This window comes from Crocuta crocuta, unplaced genomic scaffold (assembly GCF_008692635.1).
Source record: "Crocuta crocuta isolate KB4526 unplaced genomic scaffold, BGI_CrCroc_1.0 scaffold5, whole genome shotgun sequence".
Taxonomy (NCBI): domain Eukaryota; kingdom Metazoa; phylum Chordata; class Mammalia; order Carnivora; family Hyaenidae; genus Crocuta; species Crocuta crocuta.
In genome coordinates, this window is record NW_027530500.1 from 1,554,036 (window position 1) to 1,568,116 (window position 14,081).

Consider the following 14,081-nt stretch of genomic DNA (forward strand, 5'->3'; position numbering starts at 1 on the left):
CTCCAGCCCCACCCCCGCCACCCCTCCCCTGCCACTCCTTCTGCCTGAACCCTCCCTTCAATCACAGCCCACCACTCTGCCCTCTACCCCGTTCTTCCGGGCTCAGGGCCCTGACCCTCTGCCCTTCGCCTCTCTCCCTGCCGAATGCTTCCTGTGCTGTCGCCACCACAGCACGCCTACCCACACCAAGTCACCCACAGAGCTCCCAGCTCTCCCACACCGCTGCCCCCCACCGGCCGCTCCTGTACACTCTTCCTTCCTCAGGCACCCATGCGGCTCCAGCTCATTCTTCAAGACCAGCTCCAGCATGGTCTATTCCAGGAGGCTCCCAGGGCCCTCCCCAGGGCTCTGCCGGCCTCCAGGCAACCTTTCTCACCAGCTCTGAGGCTCGGTGCGTGGGCAGTCCGAGGACTTTCCCTGTCCTTCACCAGCCATGCCCCCCCACCCCCACCCCGGGAGCACCGCGGACAGGAGTGACCCCATTCCCTCAGCACCCCCAGCCCTGGCCATCACTGTAACTCCCAGGTATGCCCTGGGGCAGACCAGCGGCCAGTGCCAACCGTGCATCCCTTTGGGTTACAGTTTAGATTTCCCTGCAGGGAGATGTCTGAGGGCTCTCCTCAGGGCTCTGGCCTGCTAAGTGTCCAGGTGACCTTGGGCAAGTCTGGCCCAGGCAGCTACTTACTCACGTAAAGGAGTTAAAAAGAGGAAACAAGGAAAAGGAGACTGTGAAGAAGCCTCCCACCCCCACCACGAAGTCCTGATCGTCTGGCAGCCTGGGAAGGCCCAGGGAGCTTGCAGCCTGGAAGGGACGGCTGCCCTCGCCCCTGAGCCGGGAGGCCCCTGGGAGGAGCTGTGCGCCCACCCGCCCCAGCAGGCCAGTCTGTGTGGGTGTGAGACCGGTGAGCTGCTCTTCCTGGGAGCCCCAAATGGAAGGGGGAGAAGAATTCATACTGAGTGTCTTACCGGCTCCAAGGATGGGGCATGGCTCGCTGATTAGGAGGCCTGAGGCCACAGTTCCCTCCTTATTAGGAGTTTAAACTGCACAGATCTCACAGTGAATGTGTGCCCTTAGGGGTGTGTGTGTGGATGGGTGTGAGTGGGGGAGAAGCAGAGAGAGAGGGAGACACAGAATCTGAAGCAGGCTCTGGGCTCTGAGCTGTCAGCACAGAGCCATATGCGGGGCTTGAACTCGCAAACCATGAGATCATGACCTGAGCCCAAGTCCAATGCTTAACTAACTGAGCCACTCAGGCGTCCCTGACAGAAGAGGTTTAGGAACCAAGCATGCCCGTGGTCGCTAAGGCGGACCTGAGGGCCCAGAGCCCCCAGCCCCTCCACCAGCTGTGCTCTGGGGTCCTGGAAGGTCCTGCCAGGGCCAAGGGCCCCTCCACCCTGAAGACAGAATCCAGAAATTAAGAAGGGGCGGTGTTATGGGCTGAGTTGCATCCCCCTCCAACCCTCCAATCCACACGTTGAAGCCCTAACCCCAGGACCTCAGAGTGTGACTATATGTGGAGATGGGGCCTTTACAGAGGTGATCATGTTGAAATGAGGCTATCAGGTGGCCCCCGTACAGTATGACTGGTGCTGACAATCCACGCAGGGTCCATTCCATTCCTGTTGTCCCATTGTTAGCTCTGCAAAATACCCTGCCCTCTCAGCCTTCTTCCCGCATCCCTGCCCCGCCCCCTGGAATGATCCAGATCTGGAAGGGAAGCGAAGCGGTGAGGAGCTGTGCCCACCTTCTGTCTGGTAGTACACGTCGCCCGCAAAGTGGGCGATGCCAAATCTGGCATCATGGATGTTCCTGGGCTGCAGGTAGGCCTTGTTGTTGGCGTGCACACTGTTCAGCTTTTGCAGCATGGTGGTGTCTGTTCCCTGGAAGAATGCACACGCCCCATGGGCTGACGTCCCACAGTTCAGCCATGCTCAGGGAGGTCAGCCAGCACAGCCACAGGCTCAGGAACTCTCTCACAGGGGCAGAGCAGCTCAGCTCAGAGTGACTCAGGGCCCTTCTAACTGCCGCTCAGGGCTGGTGACAAGTCGCTGTGAGTGAGGGCTGAACTGGGAGCAGAGACCAGGTCTGCTGACCTCCACAGCGCCACCCTCCCCTCCCCTTCCCTCCAGTCACCCAGGCGCCCTGGCCCTGGCTTGCCGTTCTTTGGACGCAGACTTTCCTAGGACAGGCAGAGTGCCTTCAGGGTGAGAAGCAAGCATTTCTATCTCTCACACCCTCTGCAGTGCAGCCCTAGGCCCATGGGTGCTTAGGAAGCCCCTCTTGGGGTGAGTTCTTAGGTGTGAATAAACAGTGACTGTGACCTCCTGCTGCTGGGGAACGGGGAGTGAGGCTGGAGTCAGGAGGCCTTCCTGTAGGAGGTGGACCTTGCAGGAGAAGAGGTTGCTGAGGCTGGGACTGGGCTGCTGATGCCTGACAGAGGTTTCAGCAACCTCAGGGACCCATGGGCCACCCCCGGGGAGTTTCCCCCCCTCGAGGGTGAGACCCATGAGCGGGGCTCTCCACCCTGGGGTGGGTGGTGTCAGGGACGCACCTGTGGGAAGTGGCTTTCTTCATCCAGGAGGGAGATGATGCTCATGGGCTTGAGGGCCAGCAGGTCCAGGGTGGGCCGATTGTCGTCGTAGTGGATGTAGTCCCAAGCGATGTTCTCGGAGAGGTACTCCTCCTGCTCCATGGTGAACACGTGTTGCACGAAGAACTGCTGCAGGTGCTCGTTCGCAAAATTGATGCAGAGCTGCTCAAAGCTGGGGGGGGGAGGCGCCACCACCCAGAAGGGGGACACAGTGAGCCCATAGAGGCCCACCTCTATGCACACATTCACCTTGTCACATCCCCTCCCCCTTCTCTCTGCCCCTGCCACCATCACCTCCTCCAGCCCATGGCAAACAGAGCTAGAGACTGTCATCAAGAGACAATCCTTGGGGGACCCAGTGTCCCAGGGCAGCCCCAGCCCGGGGACAAGAGGCTAGAGTATATGTGGCTGCTGCGTGCCAGGCTCCTTTGCAGCAGCCCGACTACTCCTTACTCCCGCTCCAGCCTACAGCCTCCGGGCTTCCCATCTCCAACGGCCCCTCCACTCGTCACCCCTGGCTGGCGTCACAAACCACGGAGTCGCACCTGACACCTCTCCCTCCTCCCTTCCCAGTTCCAAACGGCCCTGGAGTCTGGCCCCACTCTCGCTCTCTCTCGGACACAGCGCCCCCACCTGTTTGCTCCTCTGCACGCCCGCGCTGCAGGCTGTGTGCAGGCCCCCTCCCTCACTATCCAGGACACAGCCGACCCGTCTCCACACGCCGCGCCCCTCGGTGGACTCTCTGTCCCTGCTTCCAGTCCTCCCGGGCTTCCTGCTCAGTTCAGATCCCCACAGGCAGAGAACAGAACAAAGCTCCCTGCGTCTCTGGGAGGGGCCTCAGTGGTGCTGTGAGGCACCCACTTCTTCCCTGCCCCGGGGGGCGGGGAGGGAGGTCACACATTCCCTGCCTCCCTCCTCTCCTTCCTCATTGCTGGGCTCCTTCTGTTCATCCCTTGGGGTCTCGTGGAGGCCTTTCTTCCTCCGGATATGTTGCCCACTTAGGCAAAACCTCATCATTCCTGAGACTGGTGGTTCAACGCCTGTTAACCCAGGAGGGGAGGGGACAGGTACGCTGTGTGCCCCGCTCCCTGCACGCCTGGCCTGCCAGGAGAGCGCTCAATGGCCACCTGCAAGAAGTGACTGAAGGCCTGTCACAGACCCTCAGGGAGGGGCCCCTGCATAAATGACCGACCCTCTGCGACCACCTCTAAGGCAGCCAAGGTGCTTGGTCTGCTCAGCTCTTTCTCCTGGGGGCAGAGGATCTGAATCACACCTGAGTTTCCTGTGCCTTAGAGCTGCCATTGCACTGGGCTTAGCCAGCCCTGCCCATCCCCCCAGCACACTGAGCAGGCCCCTGCCCTGCCTGCTGGTCCTGGGGAGGCGCAATCCCATGTGCTCCTGCTTGCTTGTCCTCATTTCCTCGTGGTGACGTCCTCCGCCACTTGACAGCATCACCTGTCCTCATTTGACTCCCTCTAGTGCCCTGTCATCCCCCTCCCCAGCCTTCATTACAGTCACAGTCTGACTTGCCTTTTCTGACTTGCCTCTCACCTCCAGCTCGTGGGCCTCCTGGCTGGGGTGCTGAAACACTGGGACACAGGGTCAGAGGCGATGTCCTGCCTTGCCTTACCCTTGCAAAACTTGAAAGTCAGGGACGGTCACAAATCCCCTACCTTCCTTCCCTAGTCACTAGTGGGATGTCCCATGTAAAGATGCAGCTGAATCAAGGCTAGCGATGTCCAAATTCACCCTTGCCTCATGTGATGGGAGAGCGGATGGCTCAAGGTGGGTGACAAATACTTGGGGATGCATTTAGCCGTGTGGCCTTCTCTAGACCCGAGAGGGGGAGGGGAGGAGCACAGACCATCTCACCGCAGACACATGCAGGCCTGCAGAGCAGTCTCACAGGGGAGAAGTGGCTACCCCCCAGCTGCCCGGCTAGCCCCAAGTTAAGCTGACCTCCCATCTCTGAAAGCAGGTGACCTGAGGTCTTCATACCTATTGTTCTGGAAATTTTCAAAGCCAAATATGTCCAGGAGGCCGATGGACCTTCGAACATTTTTCGGGTCCTGGGCAGGCGGGGTGAAAATGGCAGCATTGATTTTCTTGACAATCCACAGGAAGAGGTGGCCATAGATGCCCTGAGGAGACAAGGGGAGAAGCCCACAGGCTTTGTGGTATAGGAGGAAGGCTGGCCCTCATCCCTAAGTTCACCTGCAAAGGCTGGACCCACAGAGAATCTCCTGGACTTACTGGGGGCTTCTGTCCCTACCTTACAGGCAAGGAACTGAAGCCCAAAGAAGCTAGGAAGCCACCGTCACGAGGCAGGTGACTGGCAGAATCAAGGCCAGCCCAGCCACCTCTGCTCTTTCCTGCTCTCCACCAGCAGGGCAAGGAGCCAGGTTCAGCACATCGACACATGGGCCCCTTGTCCCACAGCTCTGTACCTTGACAAAGGCATCCCTGCGGTCTGCAGCCTGGGTGATGTTCAGGGGCCTGGTGACAAACTCCCCTCGGATGATGATGGAATGCTTGATCAGACAGTCCCGGAGCGCCTGGTACTTCACCTGGAAAGGCAGGCGAGGCCGGGCGTCACGGCTAATGGGGCAGGGCCTGGCTCCGTGCCTCCAACTCCTGTTCTCTCCTGTGACTAAACACCCTGTGCCCAAGGCCAGATGGTGGGAGAGGCCCGTGGGGCTGTTCAGGGGGCCAGGCCAGATGCAGGCCTGAGTCAGGGTCCTGGGCAGGCCCAGGCCCAGCCGCAGTCTAAGCACTGGGGAGCCAGAGCGTCGGGAAGGATGCACAACCTGGATGGGCCCTGGGCACGCTGGCTGCTTGGTTTGCCAGCTGTCTGCTGGTCTCCGGAGCTGGGGAAGGGGCTGGTGCCATAGCAGACCTTGGAAAACAATGGGCGGGGAGGGCTCTGAGGTCAGACTATTGGCATCTGGGTATTCCCCAACCGAAGCCGTTCCTGCCTGGAGGGGTGAGGGCCTAAAGGAACAGGAGGGTTCCGGATGGGCCAGTCCCTCTCACCATGCAGGGAAGACTGAGTCAGCAAGAACCCAAAGTCTCTAAGAACCTGAACCAAATAAAGAAGATTAGCTGCAAAATGTGATGGCTTTGTTTGTTTGCTTGCTTCTGATTGTATTAATTTCCCACCATAACTGTCAATGGGTGTGACGTGGAGGACATTATAATGTTCCCAGGGCAAAGATCTCTCTCCACCCAGTATCTGCCATTCTTCCTCCAGGGAGGCTCCACTTTCCCAGAACAGCACAGCTCTGGAAGGCAGGGGCTTAGTGAAGAGAGGCAGGGGCGGTCCAGTGTAAGGGCACTGGGCTATGTGGCCTTGTGGGGAGAGCTTGGGGACTGGGTGGGTGCAGAGGGAGGATGCTGAGTGAAGGCCACTGAAGAGCAGGGGGCACATGGGGAAGAGGGAAATGTGTGTTAGAGCTGGACCAATCATTTCATTGCTTTGTTAAAGACTAGCTCACGCTGCCTCCCACCCTGCTTCCCACCCCTGTGTCTGCAGTGCCAGATGGGTTCCGGGGTTGAGCTGAGAGTCTGGGAGAGGAGTTGGGCGGAAGGAGTGGGAGCTTGGGAAGGGTTATGACAATCAGGAGTCAGGGGGCTGTTGAGTGCAGACCCCTGGGGCCCCTCACAGAAATGGAAGGTGACAAACACAATGGCCAGGCTACCTCCAGTAACTTCAGCACGATGGGAAAGGCAGGCGTCTCCATCACATCAGAGGAATCCAGGTTCTCAAAGACTGCGGCTGTGGAGAGAAGCAATAAGCCTGAGGGGCACAGCAGCTCAAGTGATGGAACAGGTATCCCCATAGGGCCCGGGCCTGGGGCAGTCCCAGATCCACCTATTAGAGGCAACTGTTCCTGGATGTGGGGCACTGCCTCTCCCAGACCCTCTGCGGAAGCCAATGTCCCCGGTGATTACCAGCCCCTTAGCTGTGAAGGAAGATAACAGACTACTTCCCCTCCGCTCAGTGAGATCATAGCCCTGGGTCAAAGTGAAGTTTGAAGAAACGAGGGCTTATTTGAAGGCAGAAGCCTGATGCTGGTGTGTGCGGGATGGGGTCTACTAAAGAGAAAGATGAGCCATCGCCCCCCTTCAATCCACTCTGCTCTCCGTGGAAATCTCGGCATTCATTTATTCATTCAGGCCAATAAGCAGACATTAACAGAGTGTAACTATAAGCCGGGCCCACTCCTATTGCACGGGCCTCTTGACCAGCCCCCCAGCTCATTCCCTTCTCTGAGGCGACCTCCACCTCAGGACTACCGGGCGGACAGAGCGGGGAAGTGCGACTTATGTATATATCAATAATCTCTTTTTTAAATGTGAAAAAATTATGAAATAAAGCATTCAGATAAAAAAGTGTATAGAAGCTGAAGGCGTGTTATAATAAATGATGATTAAGTCGACATGGTGTAACCACTACTACTACCAAGATACAGAGTCTGGCCAACATCCGAAGCCCTCGTGGTCTTTTCCTGCTAAGACCACGTCCCTTTCACTAATGGAAACCACTTCCTTGCTTTCCATGATCCTTTTATTACCTACATATGAGTCCCTAAACAGCATTTAATTTCACCTGTTTTTAAATTTTGTTAAGTGTGATCTAACCGAATGTCTGATCCACGAGACCTGCATTCTTCTGTGCCCGATCCCACCTCCTCAACATCACATTTTTAATGCTCTTCCAGGTCCTTCTGCCCCCTGTGTGCATGTCAGCACCCACCTGTCACCACAGTTTGGTGGATCACAGGGGCACAGCAACAACTCTCCCAGAGCAGAGTTCCTTACATGGTGCGAGAGAGGCGTCCAAGTTCATGTTTTCCACATGAACAACCAATCGCTCTAGAAAAGTTTATTGAAAAGTCTGTCCTTTCCTCACTGTTCTGTGAATTGCTATCCTTCATGAATCTAGAACCAACCACCATTCCTTCCAATATTGCCTCTGCCCCATTCTTTTCTCTCTTTTTTTTCTAGGACGCTGATTAAAGCTACGCTATAGCTTCTCACTGTGTCCCCCACATCTCCTCCTCTCTCTTATATAGTTTCCACCCTTCTGTATCTCCATGCTGTGTTCCAACTTCTTCCCAGCTTACACACTCCCTCTCCACGTGTATAAAACTGGCTGCTAAAACCATCCATTGAGTTCTGAATTTTGGTCTTTCCCTTTTTTAATTTTAGAATTTCTACACAGTTCCTTTTACAGTCTATAATATCACATCTTCCATCTCCAGTTTCCTGTCTAAATTTTCAAGCTTGATCTTTTCTTTTGTTGAACATAGAAAGCATAGCTGCTTTATGGTTTATGTCCAATAATCCTAAATATCTGAAGCCTTTGTGGTTCTATATATATTGCCTGTTATTTCTGCTGGTTCTTACTCATGATATCTTATTTCCTCATTCCTATCTATCCCTGGCTGCATGTGAGATGCTGTGTTTGAAAAACTGTTTAAAGGAATAATTTGTAATCAAAGTTGATGCTAGTTTCCTCCAGAGAGGAACTTCTGTCAGGTTCTTGGAGGCACGAATGGGCCAAGACACCCTAATGCCCAGACCACCCGGATGCCTACAAATAGACTTGCAAGTTTATGGATTGCTTTGTTTACTCTGGCTCACCCTTATCTTAAGGGGGCAGCCCTGGAGGGTCCCAGCTAAAACAGGGGGATTGATCAGAGTTTCATCTTTGGAGGGCCCTCAGCTATGACATCTTCCCTGTAATGCTGCAAGATCTCCAAAATCATAGCTACAATTTTCAGTGCATTTTCCCAGGACAGGGCTAGACTGTGTGGCTCTGACAAGCTTCTGAGGTGAGAACTCCCAGGGATTTCTTCCTCCTCCCATCCTGGTCCCTCCAGTCCTCCTCCCCAGGGGGTAGAGTTTGAGTGGAGAGCATTACCCATGAACTCCACGTTGCCCAGGTGGAGAATGGCTGCCAGGAGCTTGCTGAGGTCCCAGTTCTCTGAGTCAGAGAACATGAGAATCTTCATGGCGGAGCGCACATGCGCATAGTCCTTGGCGTCATTGAGACCCTCACACGAGGTGCAGTTTCCCTGCAAGATTGGGCACCTCAACATTCTGGGGGCCACACCACATCCCACCTCCTCCATCACAGGGCTAGCAAGGTGTAGACGTGTCAGGGACTTAGCCAAAGGCCCCTAAGAACTCTGAGAGGCCCGCTGGGGGCTCCAGCTCAGAAGATACACAAACGTGCTTCCGGAGGTGGGATCGTGGGAACACGGACATAGCAGCTCAGAAGCTGTGTGGCCTCAGCCAAGCTGTTGAGCTTTTTTAAGCCTCTATTTGTCACCCATCCATAGTAACACCTGCCTTAACCTCTCTGGGGAATCCTGTGAGCTCAGTGCTTTAACAAACACCTTCCAAAGCTCCCTGTGCACCCGGGCCTGTGCTGCTTGCTGGGAATTCATAAATGGATAGACCCGGCCCATGTAGGGCACCGTGCATCCAAGAAGGGAAGCAGGAAGCAAATGACAGTGTCATACGCTGTCACAGGTGCTGCTGAGACCAAAGAGGGCCAGGACGACCCTACTGGGAAGTCAGGGAAAGCTTCCTGGAGGAAGCACACACTGTGCTCCATGTATCACAGAGAGAAGGTGGTGTAGGCAGAGAACAGCGGAGCTAGGCTGTGGAGGCAGGGGCAGGGCTGGCAAGGAAGCAGGGGTCATAGTAGGGAGAAGTGGAGGGGTTTGGGATCTGGAGGCACTTGGAAACCATGGCAAGGAGCCACAGGGAGCCCCTGCAGGTCTGTCAGACTTGCACTGTGGAAGGAAGGTCTAGAATAGATGATGGGATGATGATTAGGGGTCAAGTCTGGTGACAGGGAGGGTGCTGGAGGAAACCACCACCAGGATCCAGGCAAGAAATGAGGAGTGTGCGACAGTGAATGGAGGAGAGAGGGGTTAGGCAGAAGAGATTCAAGAGGTGGAACTCCTCCATCCCCTTTTTGACAAACTTGAGCTGGGTGGCTGCTCGCATCCCGTAGCTCCAGGCAGTGGGGGTACAGCCCAAAGCAAGGGCAAGGTCCCTGCTTTGCTGGAGTTCAAGTTCTACGGGCACCTACAAGGATGGACAACTGGAATGAAATGGAGGAAGGAGAAGTGTGGCTACGACTCTCCATCACTTACTAGACCCTCTGACTGCTGGAGCCAGGGAAAGCTGAGGTGTGTGGGCAAGGACTAGGAGTTCGAGAAAATAAGGAAGCACAAGGGTAAGCGTCTCTGACATCATTAAACAGGAGAAGGGTGGAGTGGGGGATGGAAAAAGGGAACTCCCAACAGGACGCAGCCTTCCTTTCTCTTTCTCCTTTTGTTAGTGGGAGGCTGGGCACGGTGGTGCTGGCAGAGGTGGGAAGGTTGAGGCGGGGCAGGAGGACAGGGGTGGGGTGGAGAGAGGCGGCGCGGGCCTCACCATTGTCAGGTAGTGGTACTCGGAGGGCGTCCCCAGGCTCAGCAGCTGCTTCTCCTCTGCACTCATCCCCAAGAGCATGCAGTAGAAGATGTGGTAGTTCCGCTCCTCTGGGGCCTGGTGGGGAAGGCGGTCCAGAGAGCCCAGTAAGCATTCCGCTGAGGCTACCTGGCTGCAGGACTTCCTCTCACCTCCAGCCCTGTCCCAGCTTCTGTTCCAAGATCTGTCAACCAGATGTGGCTCTGGCATTGACCCGAGGGACATTCGGCTCGGTAGATGCCCTCATCTTGGGCCTCCAAGGTCAGCTCTCGTCCACAGCCCTGTGCTAAAGGCCACCCGCTACAAATTCCTGGTTCCCAGGCCTTCTCTGCATTTCTGCTGCTCCTCCCAGCCCTGAGGGCACCTTGCCTAAAGGCAAGCCAGGGAGTGATACCAGGACCCAGATCCTTAGCTGGGGACTGACCTGGACTTAGAATGAATTCTAGCAGAGGTGAGTAGTAGACACCAAAGAATGTTGAACATATTATGGATGGAAAATTCAAAACAGAAAATCCTATTATTTCTTTGTCTTAAATACTAGGAAAGGACCATCATTATGCAATTCTAGGGGGTCCTTGGCCCATCTCAGGGTAAGTACAGTGGCAGAAAATCTATGAAGATTTGGGGAGGTCCCTGGGAGGCGTGAGATTGATGGAAGGGAACCTGTCTTGGAAGCCTCCTCATTCCGACTCCCGTCCTGGGGTGGGAGGAGGTCTCCCCAGGGCCAGTGCAGCAGAGGGAGGCCTCACCTGCCGGCAGACCCGGGACTTCTCCAGGAGAAACTGCTCAATGCGTGCGCCCTCGATCACCCCACTGGGGTTGAAGTGGATGTCAATATACTTCCCAAAGCGGCTTGAGTTATCATTTCGGATTGTCTTGGCATTTCCGAAGGCTGAGGGCCAGAGGGTGATGCCCATGATGGGAACAGAGAGGAGGAAATTTACTTTTAGTGGGATCATCTGGGAAGGCTTCTGAGAGGAGGTGGCTGATCCCAGAGTTGAAGGATGAGTAGCATTGCACTGGAGAGTGGTGGCAGCCACAAGTATGCTGAGAGGAAGATGGAGTGCAAGGGAAGGTGCAGGTGTGCCTGCAGAGTGGTAAATTGGCTGGAGCATAAAATATAGAGGAAAGCAGTGGGAGGCAGCTGGAACTAGTTAATAGTATTGAGCCTTGTATGCCAGGCTAAGATATTTGGAATTAGTCTGTAGGTGATGGGAGAGGTAGGAAACCTCCTGAGGGAGTGGGGGAACAGACTGGCATTTTGGACTGATTGCTCAGGCTGAAGGGCAGGGGCTGGGAGGGCAAGCTTGCAGGGAGAGTAGCAACAGCTGGCAGGGACCAGGCTCAGATGGGAGGTCAGACCAGAAGGCCTTCAGATTGTAGCATGATCAGAGGTGCATTTTATAGAGCTGTTTGTGCAAGCTTCTCTGATGTGACCCACAATAAGAAAGACCCTTTGCAATGTGTCTTATTGTATACACCCCCCCACCTGTATGTGTAATTAAAAGAAAATATTCGATACTGGTTCTGACCAAGAGTGAAGCACTGGGGTATTTTCCATTCTATACTATTTAATTTGTCCTAAAAGACTGATTTCATGACTCATTGGTGGGTTGGGTTGCAGTTGGAAAATACCACCATACAGAATTAGTCCCATGAGAAGAAGGAAAAAGAGCCATTGGTCTCTCTCTCTCTTGTGGAACCCCAACAGGCAGCAAAGGCTCCGATAAGGGCTAACTGTGCTTCAGAAACCTACTTTGCGTGGTTGAACCTGGTGGCAGGTCTCTTTTCAAGAAAACCTGAAGTAGGCTCTTCTTGGTAGAAACTGGCAAGCCGATTATACAATGTATATGGAAAGAAAAAGCACCTACAGTGGCCAAGTTTGAAAAAGAAGACCACCACCAGAGGAAGGTGCTACCTGAGGGGAAAACTGACTAAGCTACAGAACTCAAGACAGCATGGTGCTGGTGAAGGGTAGTCAGAGAGAGCAATGGAACAGAATAGAAAATCCAGAAACAGATACACACATGTATGGTCAACTGATTGTTGACAAAGGTACAAAGGCCATCTAATGGAGAAAGAATGATCTTCTTGACAAATGGGGCTGAAATTCTTGGATATCCTTATGAAAGAAAAGAAGAAAAGAAATGGAAGGAAAAAAATAAGAAAAAAGGAGAAACTTGACTCAGATCTTGGACTATAGAAAAAAATGAACACAAAATAGATATAGACCTAAATTTAAAACCTAAAACTGCACCACATCTAGAAGAAAACATATAAGGAAATCTCTGGGTTAGGCAAGGATTTCTTTACTTGATCTTAGCCAAAAGGCCGAGAAGCAATAGGCAAAGATTTCTTAAATACAACGCTGAAAGCATAATCAAGAAGAGAAACAAAGATAAATGGAACTTTATCAAAATCTAAAATGTACACCCTCTAAAAGACACTGTCAGAAGAACAGAGCGACAGACTACAGACTGGGGCAAAATGTCTGCAAAACGTGTATCTTAAAGGGGCTTATATCCAGAATATATAAAGAGCTCCCAATTCATTAATAAGGAAACCATTTAAAAATCGGCAAAAGATTTGAATACATACAGAGAAGATATGCAGATAGGAAATAAGCCCATGAAAAGATGCTCTACATCATTAGCCATTAGGGACATTTGAATGAACACCATGATGTGAGTGCCACCTGGATGACTCAGTCAGTCCGACTCTTGGTTTCAGCTCAGGTCGTGATCCCAGGGTTGAGGGATTAAGCCCCACGTCAGGCCCTGTGCTATACATGGAGCCTGCTTGAGATTCTCTCTCTCTGCCCCTTCCTCACTCTCTCTCTCGCTCTCAAAATAAATAAGTAAACATAAAAAAAAAGACCCATGATGAGATGACATCAATAAGAGTAGCAAATAACCACTCTGACAGTACCAAGTATTGGCGAGGACACAGAGCAACTAGAGCTCTTGTATTTTGCTGGTGGGAATGCAAGATGGCACAGCCACCTGGAAAACATCGTGACAGTTTCTGACAAAGGTCAAATGGCTCACTTACTATCTGACCCAATGACTTTATGCTCACATGTTCGTTCAGGAGAAAAACAGATGTTCACAAAAAAACCTGCATGCAAGTGTCTGCAGAAGCCTTATTCAAAATCACCATAAACTATGAACAACCCAGGCATCCTTCAGCTGGTTGATACACAGACAAACTGACACTTCTATGCAGTGTCATAAAAGAAACAAGTTATTGATACAGACAGCAATATGAAAAATCCCAGATGCATCATGCTAACAGAAGTAGCCAGCCTCCAAAGGCTGCAAACCATCTGATCTTATTTATATAACCTTCTGGAAAAGATGAAGCGCTGACTCCCTGTGCAGTCGAAAATCTGTGTATGACTTTTGACTCCCCCAAAACTTAACTACTGATAGCCTACTGCTGACTGGAAGCCTTACCGATAATATACTCAATTAACACATACTTTGTAAGTTATATGTATTATATACTGTATTCTCACAATAAAGTAAGCCACAGAAAAGAAAATGTTACTGAAATCATAAGGAAGAGAAAATATATCTACAACATTGAACTGTATCAAAAAAAAAAAAAAATCCGCATGTATCCACAGTGGTCCTGCGTATGCCAAACCCTCATTGTCAAGGGTCAGCTCTATAGGGGAGAAAAGGAAGTTGGTGATCGCCAAGGGTTGGCGTTGGGAAGAGAGGCCATGAGGGAAGTTTTGGGTTGATAGGAACATTCCATGTCAGGAGAATGATGGGCGTTCTGCATGTTTGTCAAAACTCATAAAACCATAGGTGAACTTCAACTGTATGCAAACATCCTCTTATAAAGAAACAGGAGAGAACCCACTGACCATGGCTGGGCACTGGGGGGGTCAAGGTTGCACATTTCTGGACTGCCCCCACCAGGGACTGAGCAAGGGGACACTGAGACCCGGCACTGTGCGCAGGGCAGGGCACTTATACAGGCACTTTGCTC

General features: G+C 52.9%; 1 protein-coding gene across 1 annotated transcript in view; it reads right to left on the bottom strand.

Moving 5' to 3' along the window:
* MYO7B (myosin VIIB) overlaps window positions 1–14,081 on the bottom strand; it is a 77,635-nt gene that overhangs the window by 44,827 nt on the left and 18,727 nt on the right. The window contains exons 7-14 of the mRNA XM_077766786.1: window positions 10,832–10,974; window positions 10,047–10,160; window positions 8,518–8,671; window positions 6,290–6,366; window positions 5,039–5,158; window positions 4,590–4,732; window positions 2,553–2,763; window positions 1,746–1,881 (exon numbers count right to left, since the gene is read on the bottom strand). Coding sequence (XP_077622912.1) covers window positions 1,746–1,881; window positions 2,553–2,763; window positions 4,590–4,732; window positions 5,039–5,158; window positions 6,290–6,366; window positions 8,518–8,671; window positions 10,047–10,160; window positions 10,832–10,974 — 1,098 coding nt within the window. The remainder of the gene's footprint in view (window positions 1–1,745; window positions 1,882–2,552; window positions 2,764–4,589; window positions 4,733–5,038; window positions 5,159–6,289; window positions 6,367–8,517; window positions 8,672–10,046; window positions 10,161–10,831; window positions 10,975–14,081) is intronic.